The 20,825-nt window shown below is 31.4% G+C and overlaps 1 protein-coding gene across 1 annotated transcript in view; it reads left to right on the forward strand.

Annotated features, from left to right (window-relative positions):
• Window positions 1–20,825, forward strand: part of LOC134726618 (uncharacterized) — a 204,289-nt gene that overhangs the window by 24,055 nt on the left and 159,409 nt on the right. Inside the window, exons 25-44 of the mRNA XM_063591029.1 lie at window positions 87–250; window positions 470–1,054; window positions 3,096–3,238; window positions 3,954–4,095; window positions 5,070–5,321; window positions 5,865–5,907; window positions 7,369–7,520; window positions 7,902–7,990; window positions 8,224–8,269; window positions 8,943–9,191; window positions 10,624–10,667; window positions 10,940–11,108; window positions 11,762–12,337; window positions 12,902–13,081; window positions 13,695–13,907; window positions 14,459–14,504; window positions 14,998–15,155; window positions 15,662–15,835; window positions 17,332–17,538; window positions 20,310–20,352. Of these exons, the coding sequence (XP_063447099.1) occupies window positions 87–250; window positions 470–1,054; window positions 3,096–3,238; window positions 3,954–4,095; window positions 5,070–5,321; window positions 5,865–5,907; window positions 7,369–7,520; window positions 7,902–7,990; window positions 8,224–8,269; window positions 8,943–9,191; window positions 10,624–10,667; window positions 10,940–11,108; window positions 11,762–12,337; window positions 12,902–13,081; window positions 13,695–13,907; window positions 14,459–14,504; window positions 14,998–15,155; window positions 15,662–15,835; window positions 17,332–17,538; window positions 20,310–20,352 (3,675 nt within the window). The remainder of the gene's footprint in view (window positions 1–86; window positions 251–469; window positions 1,055–3,095; window positions 3,239–3,953; window positions 4,096–5,069; window positions 5,322–5,864; window positions 5,908–7,368; window positions 7,521–7,901; window positions 7,991–8,223; window positions 8,270–8,942; window positions 9,192–10,623; window positions 10,668–10,939; window positions 11,109–11,761; window positions 12,338–12,901; window positions 13,082–13,694; window positions 13,908–14,458; window positions 14,505–14,997; window positions 15,156–15,661; window positions 15,836–17,331; window positions 17,539–20,309; window positions 20,353–20,825) is intronic.

Consider the following 20,825-nt stretch of genomic DNA (forward strand, 5'->3'; position numbering starts at 1 on the left):
TGATAGTTTTAAATTCAATATATATTTATTTATCAGAAGATTGTGGTTGAAATTGTTGAATTTATTTTTATTCATTTATTTTTTAGGTATGACATTCAGAAGACAGATGTTGGACTAATTGCTTCAGTTGGTGTTGGGTTCTGTGACAGTTCAGATACTAGTAACTGTGTGGCTTTTATTAGTCTCCTAGCAAATGCTGTATTGCCATTACCAATATGTAAAGCTGATGGTACTATAACATGGCCGCAAGGTATTATATAAAGTCAATATTACCTTTACCTACACGCTCAATGCATTTTGCTGTATATACACTTTGCTACTTGTGCATGTAAGTTGTCTGCATTTAAAGTTTATGGGGTTGGTTTAAGAAAAATTGAAGTAAGATTTTCTTTGAATTGTTTCCATTAGAAAATGATTAGAATATGCTCAGTCTTATGTGATCTGCATTAGCATTTGAATTCTGTTTCAGACTGTAAAACTGTTGTTCCTGTAGATGTAATTTTTGTCATTGATGAATCTGGCAGTGTTGGAGAAGATAATTTTAGAGATTCGATGAATGCCTTGGTCAATTCTGTGGAAAAACTGGCAATTGCTGAAAACTATGTCAGAGTTGGTGTCAGTTTATTTGCTGGAGCAGGAACTTCTCGGCCATTGTTACAACTGAACTCTGAGTATGATAAAGAGGCTGTCAAACAAGTTCTAAGTGATGCAGTCTATCAGAAAGGTTCACACACAGAAATAGGAGATGCCTTCCAGTATGTCTGTGATGAAATGTTTGTACAGGAGAAAGGTGATCGATCTGATGCCCAAAACTATCTAATTCTATTAACTGATGGCAAATCTAATTCTGGTGCAGATCCTGTCAAAGTTCAGGCTGCAGCATGTAAAACTAAAGGAATAAGAATTGCTACTGTAGGGATTGGATCAAATACAGATGAAGATTTACTGAAGGAAGTTGCCTATTCTATGCCTAATTATTATCTATCAACTGATTATGATAAACTACCAGAAACTTTACCTAATCTGGTTATACAAACCATGGATTGTAGCACAGGTATAACATGCTTTGATTATTTGAATTTTTATTTGGTTGATACATGCATGAGCTGTATACTTAATTATGGATTCTAAAAGCAAATTTACTATTATCTATATATTTTAGACTTTTATTCGATCTCAGTATATATTTTAATGTATCATACCTACTTTTTATTGCATTTTTATTTCCTTTACTCTTTTTATTTTTAGTCATTTCTTTTACTGACTTATTTTTTTTTATTGCATTTTTATTTCCTTGAAATTGAAGCTCTTCTGTTGATTTTATTTTTTATTTTTATTTTTTAAATTGAAATTTATCTATATTTAAAATTATATTTGATGAATAATTTTTAATTTTCATATTTTGAGTTATACTTTTTTTTTCTTTTACGGTCTCTATTTTGATTCTATTGAGCCATTGACACAAAGATATATAATTTTTTGTTTCTTTTTAGCTCACATGGCTATGCCATCACTTGGCGTCGTCTGTCGTTGTCGTCTGTCGTCGTGGTCTGTCGTCATAAACTATTTCAAGAATCTTCTCCTCTGAAGCTACTAGGCCAAATACTTCCAAACTTTAACTGAATGTTCCTTAGGGTATCTAGTTTATAAATTGTATCCGAAGTTTTGATCTATCAACAAACATGGTCGCCAAATGCTAAAAATAGAACATAGGGGTCAAATGCAGTTTTTGGCTTATATCTCAAAAACAAAAGCATTTAGAGCAAATCACATATGGAGTAAAAATGTTCATTAGGTGAAGATCTATCAGCCCTGAAATTTTAAGATGATTCAAACAACCCATTGTTGGGTTGCTGCCACTTAATTGGTAATTTTAAGAAATTTTGCAGTTTTTGGTCGTTATCTTGAATATTATTATAGATAAAAGATAAACTGTAAACAGCAAAAATGATCAGCAAAGTAAGATCTTCAAAAAAGTTTAATGACCAAAATTGTCAATTGACCCCTTAAGGGGTTATTGTCCTTTAATGACAATTTTTCACAATTTGTTCATCATATTTGCTAACTTTAAAAAATCTTCTCCTCTAAAACTACTCAACCAAATTCAACCAAACTTCAACTGAATGATCAGTAGGGTGTATAAAATAAAGTTTGTGTTTTATTTTTCTATTTCGTCAAAAAACATGGCTGTCATGGCTAAAAATAGAACACAGGATAAAATGCAGTTTTTGGCTTATATCTCAAAAACTGCAGCATTTAGAGCAAATAAGTCAAGAAAAGTTAAAGTATTTATTAGGTCAAGGTCTACCTGTCCTGAAATTTTCAGCCGAATCAGGTAATTGGTTTTGCAGGTATAATGCCCCTGAATTGATGATTTTAAAGAAATTTTGCAGTTTTTGGTTATTATCTTGAATATTATTATAGATACAGATAAACTGTTAATAGCAAAAATGTTAAGCACAGGAAGATCTACAAATAAGTCAATTTGACCAAAATTGTCAATTGACCCCTTAAGGAGTTATTGCCCTTTACAGACTTTTCTCACAATTTGTTCATCATGTTGACTTACTTTAAACAATCTTCTCCTTTGAAACTGCTGTATCAATTTCAGCCAAACTTAGGCTAAATGAGTTTCAGAGTATCTAGTATACATTTTATATTTTATTTCCTTGTATGTCAAGAAACATAGCTCCTATGGCTAAAATAGAACATAGGAGGAGAATTTTTTTTTTTTTTTATCTTTTAAAGAAAATAGGACGATTCAAAGAACATTTAAATAAATTGAAAAGCCCAAATAATCATTGATGAGAGATTTAACCAAAAAAATTAAGGTGAGCAATTCAGGGAGTCTCTTGTTTAAATTGTGTTTATTTATCATTTTATATATATGTACTTGTATAATTGTTTTTTATATGCATTGTAAAGCGCTTAGAGTAAATGCTTATTTAGATAAGTGCTATATAAGCACTGTAAATAATAATAATAATAATATATTTTGCACAAAACAACATCTGAGATTAATGTAAGAAATTCGGACTTACACAGTAGCAGATTTAAAAGTTCTAAATATTAATCATATAGGATATATATTTCAGAGTGGGTTTTGAATTTTGAATACAAAGATTATTTTGACCTGGATGCCATTAAATCTAGAATTGAAAAGGCAGCCAAAAAAAAGTTACTGGAAGCTGTGGATAAATTACAAGATGAATTATTAAAGGCACTTGGTCTACCAGAGGTACATTTATAGTTTATACAATACATCATACATGTAGTATAGTTTGTATTCAGAGGTAATTCGATAAAATGAAATTATTTATCACTACAATATGCTATAAAGGGCTAAACATTATTTTGTAAAAAAAGGAACAAATAAGGTATTGTTGGAGATTCAGGAAATGCACTAAAAAAGTTTGTAAATGAAAGTATATTATTATGCCCCACCTACGACAGTAGAGGGGCATTATGTTTTCTGGTCTGTGCGTCCGTCTGTTCGTTCATCTGTTCGTTCATCCGTCCATGCTTTCGTCCGTTCGTTTGTCCGTCCGTTTGTTAGTCCGTCCTTTCATTCGTCTGTCTGTCCCCCTTCAGGTTAAAGTTTTTGGTCAAGGTAGTTTTTGATTAAGTTGAAGTCCAATCAACTTGAAACTTAGTATACATGTTCCCTTTGATAAGATAATTCTAATTTTAATGCCAAATTAGAGAATTTATTCCAATTTCACGGTCCACTAAACATAGAATATGATAGTGCGAGTGGGGAATCCATGTTCTGTGGACACATTCTTGATTTTAAAAGCAATGTAGCAGGTCAAGAATCCTAAGATATTGACTAGATAATAAAGTGTCAGATTTAGAGAATTATTTGAATAGGTGTTAAGGAACAATAAAAGGGCCATTGGCTGGTATATTTACTCATACTGCTGGTAGATATGACTAATTAATATATACTTCAGGACTTCTTACAAAGCACTGGACCATGTGTGAGACCAGACAAAATGAAATTATCCCAACTCAAACAGAAGTTGGAAGAAAGAGGACTGAGTACGACTGGTACCCACGGAGATCTGGTATCCAGGTTACAAACTGATGATGGACGTAAGTAACGAGTATACCACATGGTACATTTGTTTCTGATATGGCACTCTCCTCTCCACCCTTGGAAGATTAAGGCATAATTTCTGAACCAATAGGTTAAGTGTTTCATTAGTTACAGTTGTAACTAGGTATAAGAAGATGTGGTGTGAGTGCCAATGAGACAACTCTCCATCCAAATAACAATTCAAAAAGCAAACCATTATAGGTCAAAGTACTGCCTTCAACACAGAGCCTTGGCTCACATCGAACAACAAATTATAAAGGGCCCCAAAATTACTAGTGTAAAACCATTCAAATGGGAAAACCAACGGTCTAATCTATATAAACAAAACAAGAAACGAGAAACACGTATATATTACATAAACAAACGACAACTACTGTACATCAGATTACTGCTGCATTCAATCAAAAAGCCCAAAACAGTAATCATGTGTAAGTGTTGAAAATGTAAATTAATAATTGAGACTTGCAGCTCATACTGATAGTCAAAAGTTTTATTTTTTAGTGACACTTTTAATGTTCTTAATCAACTGGTTATGAACTGGGGATAGATGGAATTATTCTGTATAAGATTATTAAAGTGCATCTAACGCTGAAGCAGATTTACAAATATCAAGGTTTTAAAATAATGATGAATATAGAAAAAGTGTACAGTAATAATATTTGTAGTTGAAATAAGTCAATAAGTCAAGGATGTATTTAGTGCATATATATATATACATTTACTTAAAACTTTAGATGACAATGAAATTCCTTAAATATTGTGATGAAGTAATATTATACCAAAAAAATATCTGCTGCACATTTTTTATTCAAGCAAGCTTTTCCCCAATCAAAATTGATAGACCTGAGCAATAAAGGTATTGTTTAAAGAAATGTCATTTCACTGTTTATCTATTTGACCATGTAAAATTAAGCACCAGTAGTTATCAGTGTATGAAATATCTATACAGTTTGTATTTTTATGTTTTCAGGATGTGAAACATTTGGCACCACCTTGAATTTACCAGAAATTACCAATCCGTGGTTGAAAGATCATCTGTACTACTCAATATCTAATGACTGCCTACGTTTGGATGTCTGTGTTGACATATCTTTTACCATTGGTTTCTTTAATTATTCCAAATCCTTCAATGCTTTCCTTGAGCTAGATTTCTGCAAGTTTGTGTTGAGTTATGGGATTGAATCTCAGACAAAGTCAGTTATTCTTCTCAGTTACAAATGGGGTGAGTTATAAATTTGAAATGATAAGTTAATTATGTATATAGCAACATAACTAAAAGGCATCTACGTTAGTACAACTTCTTTTTGCATAAATAAAGTAAGTAACATAGATATTATTATACCATGCAACTTATAGGCATAACTTTTTCAGTATTTGTGACTCTTGACTCAAGATTTTGTGACAATTGACAAATGACATCATACAAATATCTGTTTTACTCTTTTCTGAAATAAGAGCAAGCAAAAGTTCGTAAAAAATATCCTACTTGAAAATTCCTTTCAATGAAACCAAAAAATGACCGCCAAAGTAATTTATCAACTCTGACTTGGTACTCATTAAACCAGGTAAAGTTTTGATTTGTTCAATAAATTTCAAAGAAATATTAACTTTTAATTATGGATCTACACATATTTTTGCCTAACACTTAATGTTTATTTTATCCAACTATTGTATCAATATCTCACTTAACACTAGTACCATGATATATTTACTAGGTAAGTGTTACAGCCTCCTTTTCAAACCTGTATCATATTGTCTTTTCCAGGTAAACTAGAGACACTCACAGTTACAAAGGATTTTAAAGTTCTGTAAGTATGATAACACAATATCTTTTGATTTTTTTGTTTATTTTATTGCTAAATAAGTTAATTAAAATTTATTTGTAGATCATATGCCATATATCTCAATACACTCTGTACCTGCTAAAAGTTGTATAAAGTTTGTATTTAAAGTAATTGGATATAGCTGGAAAAACAACACCTTATAAGGATTTACCTTCATCAGGAACTCTCAAAGGCAAACATTTGAAAGTCAAAGATGTATAAAACCAAACAATTAAGGAGCTATATAATCAAAAATGAACTAAGATAATAGGCCAATCTTGTTAAGGGGGCTCCTGGGTATAAATGATTTTTTTTTTCTAATATAGGATTTCGCTATATTTTTTCATAAATGAACTTTATCATATACTTAACCCTTTCCTCCATAGTGACGCCTTTTGACGCCACCCCCTTTACTCCATAATGACGCCTTTTGACGCCTGTGTAGTACCTCAGTTGAAAAGCTTTGACTACAAAGTGTCTGGAGTAGACTAAATAAAATTTGTATCCAATATGAAAAGGTATATCATAAGAATATTTAACTTAAATTTATTTGATGAAATATTTGTTTTTCGCAATGCATTAATACTTGAAAGCATATTATCAGAATTTTATTAAAAAATGGGGTCACCGTTCATTTAAGCTAAAATCTGCATCTGGAAGAAGCATACATTTTTGATAATGTCCTTTTTTTCTGTTGAACTAATAAGAGAAAAAGAGGAAATATCGAAATAAAACAATAACCTAATATAAGAAATCGCTTAAATTTTACAATTATTTAGTTTATGTACAACTTATTTGAAAACAATAATAAAAAATATAGGTCACCGATGAGTTAAAAAAGATATTTCAAATTTAAGGCCAAAAAATGGCATTTTTGCACCAAAGGGAGATAATTTGTAGCTTTTTCAATTTCTAAAGTCATCTGGGGCCAAACCAAATCATTTTTTGGGGTTGTTTTTTGTACCATATCATAAAGTTACAACTAATAGTGTAAAAAATAAAATTTGTAATAAAAAAATAAAGGTTTAATTTTTTGCTAAAATTTTTGTACCCACAAGCCACCTTTAGGCCAACTTTGCATGAGGGAGTTTCTTAATCGTTTCAAAATATATTAACAAGCAAAGTACGAAATGTTTGTCATAATCAAGTCAGTACCAAAGTACTGACTACTGAGTTGTAATAGCATGCATGTAATAATTATATATTTCATATTGAAATGATAAATATTTAGTAGATGTATTTTTGTGACGTAAAAGGACTATTGCATTAATCAGATTACTGCTCATGAAAATCAGTTGTTCATTTGATACTTAATTTTCCCTGAATATCATGAAGTGGTACTAGTATCAATGATGTCAAATATTCTATTTAAAACACAAAAACTGACTACTCCCTTCTCTCAGCTTTCATTATTTGAAAATTTGGCAAAAATACTTTTTGTTGCAGCCTCTCCATTGATAAAGATACAGACAAGAAAGTATTTAAGCTAGATTTTGGTTTGAGAATATGTTTTGAGGGTGACTGTGTGATTGACGAGATGTATTTAGAGGACCATGAAATACCTATTCCTATTTGTAATGAAAACTTCACATTCTCAGGTAGGTAAAATGTGTATCTGTTATAGTTTACACAGAGATAATTGCCAAATTTTTAACCTTATTATCAATATATATTTCTTAAACAGAGATACAAGTATATGCCAATGAAAAAACCATGATAAAAAACAGAAGACAATGCCAGATTTTTTATCTGTTAAATTATTTATTTGGCCCCACCCCCTCAGTCATGGTCTTTTGACTTTAAAACTTTTGCTTAGTTTGCATCTTAAAGAATGTGATTAGGTCAGTTTAAGAGGGAACACTATCGGCAGGTCAGTGATATTCCACATCATCATGGTTTATTGACTTTGAAACTTGTGTTTATATGTTTGTTTAAAAATTTGTTTTAGGTTAGTTTAATTGGAACCACTTATTTTTCAGGTGAAACTATCCTTGAATTGGTACAGTCTATAGGAGGAAAAATGACAGAAGATGCTTTTGATTTGGTTCTGAAATACCTTGGACTTGATGTAAGTATCACATATTTGCTATTTTGGGAGATAGTTGAAGTTTGTCATTTTGGAATTTATACTTGCATAAAAGGTGCATAGCTTTTCCAGATAACTCATTCTATAGTCAACCATAGACCAAGACTGTCTTGTGCATTTTTAGATAACACTTTGCATCTACAAATTTAAAAGTACCATGTCAAATTGTGCATTTACTCAGATATGTAATAGAAAATTTCCTCTTTATTTTGCAGAAACATTTTCAAACTGGACCATGTAATGTTCAAGATGGACCAAAAGGTAATTTACAAATATTTAGAAAGGCCAATTTAAAGAACTGAAGTACATTTTTTTAGAATTGATAGTATTATACTTGCTCTCAAGACAATGTTAAGATGTTTTGTTTAAATAAATACATTTTAGTATGACGTCCATTTTCACTGTACTAGTATACATATTTTTTTAAGGGGCCAGCTGAAGGACACCTACGGGTGCGGGAGTTTCTTGCTACATTAAAGCCCATTGGTGGCCTTCAGTTGTTGTCTGCTCTATGGTTGGGTTGTTGTCGCTTTGACACATTCCTCATTTTCTTTCTCAATTTTATTCATTATAATGCATTTTTCTGATTGGCTAACTGCACATCACATGTTATTCCTTAAGCAATTGCATTACACAATAAAACTTATCATCCATGATAACACAAGGTCTGACAATAAAGGACACAGGTGAATTAAATAAAAAAAATGATAAGATTTGTGTGTTCATTATCCTAGCTAAAAAAATGTAATTATAAGTATTGAATGCTTCTTTTTGTAACTTCATTGGGTTGTAAAAGCCTTGACCGTGCACACATTTTTAAAATGAAGTGCCTCTGTGCTTCATACAAAATGTACTTCGGTCAACGCTTTTACACCCCATTGAGTTACAAAAAGAAGCATTCAATTCTTAAATATTATTTTTAAATATATTTTAGATTGTCCTGTTACTATTAACCCACAGAAGTACCTACCAGCTAGCATTAGAACTATGTTACAGTGTGAGATGACAGATAATTGTTTTGGTTTGGATTGCTGTATAGACTTATCATTCCAATTACCGCTGGGAGATAGAACAGTCACATACCATATACCATTCTGGTTTAAGTTTGAACCATGTGACTTTGAAGTTGATGTCAGATTTGGTGGATATACATACAAGAAAGTTCTTCTAGATTACAATTGGGGTAAAATTATATTCAATTATATACATGGAAAGGGTATGTTGCTATATTTTTTATATTTACCTTGTTTTTCAAATTAGAAAAGATAGATCCATTTATCCAACAAATATTTCTACTGAACAAATGACATCACTATCTTGACAGTGATAAGTTGTAATGTGTGAGTGCTTTTCCGATCTATCAGACACCATCCAATACTTTGAATTACAAGTGGTAATATACTTAGCATGTCAAAGTGTGAAACATCTAACTTATGCTACTTCCATAAACTTTTCTCTCTGCCTTTGCAGATTATTTAACTATGCATTTTTGAAATATTTCAAAGAAAGCATCTGAAAAGTGTGTCTGTTTCAAGGCTTCCAAAACGGTCATATATTCCGGTCATTTGTATAATGTCCGGTAAAAGACCGGCTGGGCAAAGCATGAAACAGTCATATACTTTTTAGTTTCAAAGGCTTTTTCGGTCATTTTAACATATAAATTCACGATCTTTTTGACCCAACATTTTGCCTTTAACAGCCATACATTTCCGGTCATAAAAGTGACATGATGATTAATTACTATCAAAACAACCCCTACTTTAGTACTTTCTAATTTTAATCATGGCTAATTAGTTGTTGGACAGCTGAAAACTACCTGTTCAGGTGACAGGTAAACTATTTGCAGTACCGTACATTGTATAAATTAATCGGTCCATTCCCAATTATTTTCGTACATTTCAGCAGCTTGTATCTAATTGATTTAAAATATATAATAAATACATTTATAAACATGGTTTGATAAATCATTTAAAAAGGTTTTAAATGAAAAATCGTCAGAACTACGTTGTATGAACAAGAACACGTGTGCGCATGTGCACAGGTGGGAAATTCAATTATGCATCCTACATTTCTTCAAAAATGCTAAAACTATCATTAATGCCTGTATCTAATGTTCATTTCAAGTGTTTTGTTGAAGAAATAACATGGAAAGAGCTTCTTCGCTCAGTAGTTCTATGTGAACGTACACAGATTTTACGTATCCGTTTATGGTCCATGTTTTACCATTGTCAAGTCAACATCCGGTTTTGAAAAATTTGACTTTAAAAACGAAAATAAAGTTCTAGACAACTTCATTTTGCACAAATAAAGAGTCTAATGCAGATATGAGCACGTTGATGTGCACACTTTGAATGATGCAATGTCAATTTTAACATTTTATGTCAGAACATCAAATTCATATCAAAGTAAAGTTTAATATCGATTTTAATTTAATGTCAATGGGATGGCCATCTGATTACCATAATTGCCTTTTGTGACTTTGTCTTAGGGATTAAAATTCGGATCAGATATGAAATGTCCGGCTGGCTCAGAAAAATTTTGGAAGCCCTGACCTGGTTTGTTTTAGTTTTAGAGTGTAATCTTGAACTTAACATTCTGTTCATGTTATATTGTAGGTGAGAAGAATGTTTTGGCTATTGGAAATGGTGACCCAGCACCTGTTTCTATTGAGTAAGTTTTCAAATATTTTGGTTCTATGCTTTAATAGACTTGGCATACTTTGGTTTAATCCAATTTTTAAAACTTAAACCTCACATTTATTATCTACTTTATTGGTCAAATTCAGTTTAAAATTAATTTAGAGAGTTTTTTTGTTATAACATGTTTCTATTGACTTGATTTTGTTTTTCCTGCAACTTCAAAAATTAGCACAAAACATCATGAAATATATGTAATGAACAGTTGATTGTTATATTTAAATCATTCTTAAAGTACACTATTGACAAGATGGAAGACAGTCAGGGCTTTATTATAGATGCCAAGATCATTATTTGCTTTCCTATTGATGGTGAATTGTTCTGTGCACCTGATGGAGGAATTCATATCTTAAAACAGCAAACATTACCAGTTTGTTCTCAAGAGTTTTATGACTGGATAAAAGGTAGCATAATTTATTGTCCGTTGAACCTGATATGGGAATTCCTCACAGCATCTCAGTGAATATATTTTACGAAATTGGGTGACCATTGATATAATACAAAGTACTAGTTAGACATAGAAAACATTCATTTTTGGTATACAAAAACAGTGTTATAAACCAAAGATTTTATTTTTAGAAAACTAGGAATCAAAAAACAGATATGGACAGGGTAAAACTTCTTGAATCAAATTTTCATATTTTCCATTTAAATTAAAGCATTTAAACCTAGGTATGTATCAACTTTTGCTTTAAAGGAAAACAAATGTTTTGATTTATTCTATTAACATGGTTTAAATGGCAAATAATGCTCATAAAATCTCCAAAATTATGTACAAACACAAATCCACAAGTTTAAGGCATGTTATAGTAAATATATTTATTTTCATAACTATAATTAGTGTAGTATTTGGTGTAGTATACCTTAGTAGATGGACAAATGTGCATGAGACAACATCACATCAAAAACAAAATCTATTTTATATAAAAAAATAATGCATATGTTTTAGTCAAATTACATGTATTATAAGTGATTGAAAATTATACTATTACCTGGAATAAAATCTAAAAAACCTCTTTCGCCATTTTAGATCATATATTGTATTTAATATATTTAGATTGTACTACTGTTACACCAGCTGATGTCATATTTGTTTTGGATGAGTCTGGAAGTGTTGGTCAAGACCAATTCACTTTGTCCTTAGAAGCTATATCAGAGACCACAGACAAACTGGCCATAGGAGAAAATCTAATCCGTGTTGGAATGTCTATGTTTGGAGGGACTGGTACCTCTAGGACAGGGTTTGATTTGGATACCAGCTATGACAAACCTGGAATAAGTCAGAATGTTCTTCATACAGCCTATAATAAACAAGGATATACAGATATTGGTGATGCATTGAGGTATGCATGTGAAGACATGTTTGTCCCCAGCAAGGGAGACAGAGGAGATGTAAAGAATTATGTAGTGTTGATGACCGATGGTCAGTCTAATAGAGGGAGCACACAGACAGGCGTGAATACCTGTAGAAATAATGATGTAACAATCATAGCCGTGGGGATAGGGGATGGTATTAGCAGGACAGAGTTGCTATCTGTGGTACAGGATCCTAATCATTTCATCAATACAACTTATGCTGAGCTACAGGAAACTCTGCCAGACATTGTTACAAAATCTATAGACTGTAGTGCAGGTAGGTCCAAGTTTGAACAAAGAAAGATCAATAACATATAGGTATAAGAAGATGTGGTATGAGGAAAACCAATGGTCTAATCTTTAGAAAAAACGAGAAACACTTATGTACCACATCAACAAATGTCAACTACTGAATATCAGATTCCTGACTTAGGACAGGTGCAAAAAAATGCAGCAGATTTAAACATATAATAAAGTATCAACCTTTATCTGAATCTATAGTGTAACATCTCAACATAAAAAAGACACACTATAAAATATCAATTGAAATGTCAATCAAAATAAGGTGTTATATGATGAACAATTACAGAAAAACAAAATTAAACAAAATGCTGCCAAAAAGAAAAATGTACACAGGTAAATAGAAATATTTTGTTGTGTAAGGTGTGCATAGAATTGTGAAAGATATTTAAGATAATTTCTAAACAGAAACATTTTTTACTAGTTTTATATGCATTATAATTATGTAAGTAAATGTTTGTAAAACTTATTTAAAAATGTATTGTGTAAACTGTGAAGTATCCCCACAGAATACAATCATATTTATTATCTTCTATTTCAGATATATCATCTTTCATTTCCAATTGGTTAAAACAAGCTGGTATGGAAGTTTTGGATGGAGTGAAAGAAGGTGGGAAACAATTGATATTAAAAAGACTTGGCCTGTATGAATTTTTCAGTGGACCTACTTGTGACAAAGAGAGAAAACCTTTCACTCCAAATGTTGGAGGATGGAATAATGGTAATTTAAGTTTGATGAGATACAAATGTAAGAAGAAGGCATCACACAGACATCCCCTGTTATATACATCTCTTCAATATAAGGAGATGTGGGTATATGTTAATGAAATAGAAGACAGCAACCCAACCACACAGAAAATTTAAAAGATTGTTTATTCTGGTTAATTGATATCCTATTAATAAAATTTAAAATGGAATTGGGGAATGTGTCAAAGAGACAACAACTCGACCAAAAAGCAGACCACCGCCAATGGGTCTTCAATGCAACGAGAAACTCCTGCACCCAGAGGCGTGCTTAATCTTGAATAATATACAAAACGTTCTTTCAAAATCATTTTTTCAATCATATAACTTAGTATATATATATATATATGTATATGTTTTATGTCCCCTCCTCAACCTCAAAACAAAGAAAAAATTAAAATAAAAAAGGTTTCACCATAAATGAAACTTGACCATGGTGACATGTCATGCAATCCTTGTCCAATTCACCATCTTATGTTATGATAAATTAAAAAACATGTTGAATCTTAAAAAAAATGCTTTTAGATCACTTAACCTGTAAGTAGGGGAAATCATGAAAATTCCATTACTTAATTATTTTTATGTTGCAGAGTGTCCATTAGGAACATTTGGAATGCCAGAACTACCAGACAACATGGCTTGCCATTTTAAGGACACATGCACTGGGATGGAATGCTGTATAGAAATTCCTGGTCTTGGTCTAACCTTACATCCTTTCCTCATCATTGACCCATGTGAATATACCTTAAACTATGGCGTCAACACAATTAATGAAACGATCCAGCTTATTAATTATGAATGGGGTATGTATTTTTTTTTTTATCAAATATGAATACTAAGGTTATGATAATATTTTATATTTTTTAATATTTTATTACTCTGCTGTTTTTCCCTTTAAGAATACCAATCGACCAACAAATTTATTCAAGTCTCAGTTTGAATTCATTTTTTATACAAATACAATAATGAAAGATATCTATCTTTTTATTGAGATAATGATACAGTAAATTCAGTTATATCTAAAGTTGATGCATGTCAGCTTAGTAATATCTGTGGCTACTAATTTTCTTTGATTGAAAAAAAAATAATATTTTCATGGATTATTTTGTGGTTTACCCAAGTCTGCATACAAACAAGCCTTTAAAAAATGTGTACTTTGCTGAACATTTAAATTTGTCGTTCACCCTCACAATCCACAAAAAATTGTATCAAACAAATGGGGAAAAAAATCCACATTGTCATAGTAGTGTGGAATGTATAATCACAGAAGATAAGCACTATTGTTCAATGAATAGTAATGCATGAAATATATCATATAAAATCAGATATAAAATGATGTTTTTAATCCTTCTAGGAAAAACAGAAAAGATCAATCTTGCTGGTGGTGTAATACAATTACAGTAAGTGACATCTAACATTTTGTTTTAATAGATCATAGGATATCAGTATTTTACTTTATATACAGGGGTAATTATTCATTTCATATAAAAATAAAGATTCTAACAGTCCACCTTGCCAGTTAAGATATTTATTCACTCAAGATTCAGATAGTTCAGAAAGATAAAAGGCATTTTTAATTTTGAAAATTTCGAGTTTGGCTGTATATTGTAGTCAATAGGGTAAAGAGGATGTTTCTGTCTCTTGAATAATTTATTAAATGAAAAACCCTGAATACAACATGCCAAATAAAATATGAAACTACAGATTACAAACATGTTTATATTGTTTATACAAATTTTTGTCAAACTGGTCAAAACCATTTTTTTCAGAAAATCATGACATAGTTTGGGTTCTAGGTCATTATGTCAACCAAAGACCCAAATGTTTGAGATCTGATTAAGACAAATTTATTGCATGCACTTTGGTTAATTTTGATGTTAATGTCTTCTGTAGACTAGTCATTAAGAAGCCTGCTGGATTGAAAAAGTTTATAGTGTATTTGTCAGCCAAAGCTTGCTTTGAAGAAAGATGTGTTCCAGATGTTAAGATATTTGATGGAACAGAGATTCCCCAACCAATCTGTGATTTGTATGCTGATTATAGTTTTAAAGGTATGAAGGATAACCATTTAACATCTTGTCTTTTGGTTGAAGAGTATTTAAACCTGAGATTCACATAGTCATCATATTCTTAAAGTTTTATGAAGACCAGAAACCTTCAGTCAACTGATTTTCATTGTTTTCCAATTTGTTGGTCCTATTGTAAATTACCATCTCCTATGGACAAATTATCAATCCCTATCCATCCAATTTGTCCATCCATTTTCTGTTTGAATTGTTAAGAGTTCACAGGTCACTCAAAATATAATTTATTAGGTTTCTAATAAACATTCTTTGAGAATTTAGTATATCTTTAATATTTTCAGATAATAAACTCTTTCAACTAGGGAAAAATAAAAAGTGAAAATATTCTATGGCAAATTATCACTATGTTATTAATTACAACAGAATAAACTTACATGGATTAAACAAGATTAACACCAGTGTATTTTGTGCATCAAAACTTTTACTAATCACAAATATGCCTTTCTGTAATTAAGTAACTTTATATTCTTCAGAGTTTTCACTGTCTGAATGGGCTGACCGAGTGGGAACAGATATTAAGGGCCAGTTGAAGACTGAATTCCGTACACTATTACTGGAACAGTTAGGGCTTGATGTTATGTTGAAGAACCCATCTTGTAACAGAAGTGATGATATGTATAGCCCAGCTGTAAATGGTTGGAATAATGGTATGTAATGTCACAGGCACTTGTCTCAGAATGTTTTTCCCCCTATACCTTTATATAACACAAGGTACTTAACTCGCGAATTTGAAAAATGTCATATGGTGACAAAATTCCACTAAAAATGCTGTGTCTTGGCTGTCAACCCCACTAAAACTTGTTATGCTGTAAATCTAAATTGATTTATCTTCACAATGATGCTGTTGTTGTCGGAATCATCCGTAGCAATCCTACCCAAGTATGCCAATCGTAATTATTTTGTCAACCTACACAAAATTGGCAATACACATCTCACAATAAATGATTAATTATAAAAATTGTTTCAGAAAAAACTGTTAGTAAAATTGTATAAGATACCATGAAAAAAATCTAATAAGTGTTGTTTGTGGTATTTCTAATAAGTTACAAATTTTCCCATGACGTCAATGTCATGCAGACTCTCTTGACTTTACATATGAAATGAAACAAGATCAGACAACTCTGAGAATATTTAGACTTTCCCATAGAATTGACCAATTGGAACTGAGATATAAAAGGAGATGTGACAAGTTTATTGCCAATTCTTTAGCGGTTTACAAAATTATTACGATTGACATACTTTGGTAGGATTGCTACTGATGATTCGGACATCGAATGTAGGCATGTTATACACCATTGTAAAGATAAATCAATTTAGATTTACGATATAACAAGTTTTAGTGGTTTTGACAGCCTATAAAGTGACATATAACGGAACTTCATCACCACCTGAAATTTTTTTTAAATGCAAGTTTAGTACCATGTGTTATATTAAGGTATATAGAAAAAACAAATCTGAGACATGTGCCTGTGTGTAATGTGTACAAAATGTGTATGTTTTTGAAATATTAAAACATAATTTATAATAAAGAAAATGAAATGGTTGAAAAGGAGGCAAATAAAACAAACTAAGTCATTATAGTAATGAATTTATAATTCTGCAGGATAACCACAATTAAAAAGGGGGACAAAAGATACCAGAGGGACAATCGAAAATAAACTGACAATGCCATGGATAAAAATGAAAAGGACAAACAGACAAACAGACAAACAATAGTACACATCACACAACATAGAAAACTAAAGAATAAACAACACAAACCCCACCAAAAACTAGAGGTGATCTCAGGTGCTCGGGAAGGGTAAGTAGATCCGTAGCTTAAATAACAATAATATCAGAATGACTAGCACTGTCTCCAGTACTCTTTACCAATTATGTCAGGTTCAGTCACCTGTTATATGCCTGATTATTGTTATTTTCAGAATGTCCCACACTGACTCCCCAAGTTTTGACAGGCCCAGACTTCTGTTATATACCTGATTGTTGTAATTTTCAGAATGTTCCACACTGACTCCCCCAGATTTGTCAGGCCCAGTCTCCTGTTATATGCCTGATTGTTGTTATTTTCAGAATGTTCAGGGCTGACTCCCCAAGCTTTGTCTTCCCAGTCTTCTGTTATATACCTGATTATTGTAATTTTCAGAATGTTCAGGGCTGACTCCCCCAGCTTTGTCAGGCCCAGTCACCTGTTATATACCTGATTATTGTACTGGAATTGATTGCTGTCTAGACTTTGATTACCTGGATTTACACCTGAATTTTTACCTGTATGTTGACACCTGTAATTATGTTATCAGAGGTGGAATAGAAAAATTTACCTTTGAATATCAGCTACTGGATTACCAATGGGGTAAGTCTTACTCTTTATTTTTTTACCTGATTGAAATTTTGAATTTTAAAATTTTTTCGTCGTATATTGCTATCATGTTGGCATCGTCGTCTGCGTCGCGACGTCATCGTCGTCCGAATACTTTTAGTTTTCGCACTCTTGAATAGAAATCTATGAAATTTTAAATCAAGGTTTTTGACCACAAAAGGAAGGTTGGTATTGATTTTGGGAGTTTTTATCCCAACATTTTAGGAATAAGGGGCCAAAAAGGGCCCAAATAAGCATTTTCTTGTTTTTCGCAGTTACTTTAGTTTTATTAAATAGAAATCTATGAAAATTAAACACAAGGTTTACGACCACGAAAGGAAGGTTGGTATTGATTTTGGGAGTTTTGATCCAAACATTTTAGGAATTAGAGGCCAAAAAGGGCCCAAATAAGCATTTTCTTGTTTTTCGCACAAATACTTTAGTTTTATTAAATAGAAATCTATGAAAATTAAACACAAGGTTATGAACACAAAAGGAAGGTTGGTATTGATTTTGGGAGTTTTGGTTCTAACAGTTTAGGAATTAGGGGCCAAAAAGGGGTCCAAATAAGCATTTTTCTTGGTTTTCGCTTAATAAGTTAATAGAAATCTATGAAAATAAAACACAAGGTTTATGACCACAAAAGGAAGGTTGGTATTGATTTTTGGAGTTTTTGTCCTAATTGTTTAGGAAAAAGGGGTCCAAAGGGGCCAAAATTAAACTTTTGTTTGATTTCATCAAAAATTGAATAATTGGGGTTCTTTGATATGCCGAATCTAACTATGTATGTAGATTCTTAATTTTTAATCCCATTTTCAAATTGGTCTACATTAAGGTCCAAAGGGTCCAAAATTAAACTTAGTTTGATTTTAACAAAAATTGAATCCTTGGGGTTCTTTGATATGCTGAATCTAAAAATGTACTTAGATTTTTGATTACCGGTATTGGCCCTGTTTTCAAGTTGGTCCAAATTGGGGTCCAAAATCGAACTTTGTTTGATTTCATCAAAAATTGAATAAATGGGGTTCTTTGATATGCCAAATCTAACTGTGTATGTAAACTCTTAATTTTTGGTCCTGTTTTCAAATTGGTCTACATTAAAGTCCAAAGGGTCCAAAATTAAACTTAGTTTGATTTTAACAAAATTTGAATTCTTGGGGTTCTTTGATATGCTGAATCCAAACATGTAATTAGATTTTTTATTATGGGCCCAGTTTTCAAGTTGGTCCAAATCAGGATCTTAAATTATTATATTAAGTATTGTGCAATAGCAAGAAATTTTCAATTGCACAGTACTGAGCAATAACAAGTAATAATCAATTGCACAGTATTGTGCAATAGCAAGAAATTTTCAATTGCACAGTATTGCGCAATAGCAAGAAATCTTCAATTGCACAGTATTGTGCAATAGCAAGTAATTTCAATTGCACAATATTGCGCAATAGCAAGAAATATCTAATTGCACAATATTGTGCAATAGCAAGAATTTCAATTGGAGTTATCTTTCTTTGTCCAGAATAGGTAGTTGAATCAACTTAAATCATTGTTTTATATATAATATACAATGTATATTCACTTTTACTTCCAACTGATAAATTAAAACAATCTTTACCATTCAGTGATAACAAGCACTTTTTTACATTTTAATATTTTATGATGTATTTAAATGGGTAATTATTCTTGCAAACTCCATTAGAAATTTGAATTGAGATCAGTTTTGGAATAAAGGATAGGGGGATGAAAAAAAAATTGGGGGAGGGGTGTCAATTTTTCTCATTTGAAATTTCATAAATAAAAAGAAAATTTCTTCAAACAATTTTTTTGAGAGGATTAATATTCAACAGCACAGTGAATTGCACAAAGGCAAAACAAAAATTTTAAGTTCATAAGACCACATTCATTCTGGGTCAGAAATCTATGCTGTGTCAACTATTTAATCACAATCCAAATTTAGAGCTGAATCCAGCTTGAATGTTGTGTCCATACTTGCCCCAACCGTTCAGGATTCAACCTCTGCCGTTGTATAAAGCTGCGCCCTGCGGAGCATCTGGTTTATTTCAGAATTCAGAGAGTATAATGTAATTAAAATGTACATGTCTGTCTGACAGAATTCTTCTGTTTTTTCCTTATTCACATGCATTATTGTTAATGTAAAGTCTGGCGATACCTGAGTAAGTATAGATTATCAGGTTTTCTACACATTGATATCATAAAAAAATCAACCGCAAGCCACAATGCTGCTGTTATTTTACGATATCTATATGAAGAAAACCAGATTATCTGTTTATCATTCTATTACTTGCGGTCATAAAACTTTGGACTCGGTTTGTTGTACTCATACTCCAAAATCAACCAATCAAAATGTTGAATTTCATGTTTTGAGAATGATTTTTGTGCTCCAAGCACTGAGCCAAGTTTTATGACTTCAACCACCTGAAGACAGTTTTACGCTTGATGAAAGCAAGCTTGATAATGTCTCCTCTTCCATAGTGAAGTCACTGATGACTTTTCTCACATTGTGACATCCCTGATAATGCCTGGTCTTGTTTTGAAGCCTTGATATAAGTTATGAAGTGACGGTGATACAGGCGTAGGAAAGGACAATAAAGCGTCATATTGCACACTGTAAACATACATAAATTCAATCATGATAAATAAAGCAGGCAAGACATTTTTCAGCTTGTGCACGGAAATGTTTTAAATAGAGATAATTATTGCTATTTCTTAGATAATATACTACTCTTTTAAACTTTTTTCTAAAATAGGTGAAGTAAAGGAAGAAAAATTAGTAGAAATAATCAGAATAAAGTAAGTATTGAGAAATAAGAAATATAGATCTGCTTTGACTTCATTCTATTGAAATTGTTGTTTGATTAATTATTGTACATGGGCTTGCTGCATCAAAATGTTCATTTTGTTTAAATGTAGCTAAATATCATTTGTTCCTTAATTGGTCTTAGTTGCTGATCTTATGAACATTTATTTGGTATTCAAACTTTGTTTTTTAATTTTGATTTTTAATAATTCCTTTGCAACTAAACTTTTGTTGCCCTTTTTAGCTCAAATTTTAAAAATGATTTATTATTTTGAAATAATAGATGATTTCAACAAAGCCATTCTTGCTCATTTTTCTGTTGCAAAGATAAGTATCTAAGAATGTACAAGCATTTTCACAAGACTATTGGACCGGATTGCTCACTATTTTTATGCCCCAACCTCTACACAAGGTTATTCTTGTTTAAAATATAGATAATATTAAAAATTGCATTGGAAGGCTATTA

The sequence above is a fragment of the Mytilus trossulus genome, chromosome 7, assembly GCF_036588685.1.
Source record: "Mytilus trossulus isolate FHL-02 chromosome 7, PNRI_Mtr1.1.1.hap1, whole genome shotgun sequence".
NCBI classification, from domain to species: domain Eukaryota; kingdom Metazoa; phylum Mollusca; class Bivalvia; order Mytilida; family Mytilidae; genus Mytilus; species Mytilus trossulus.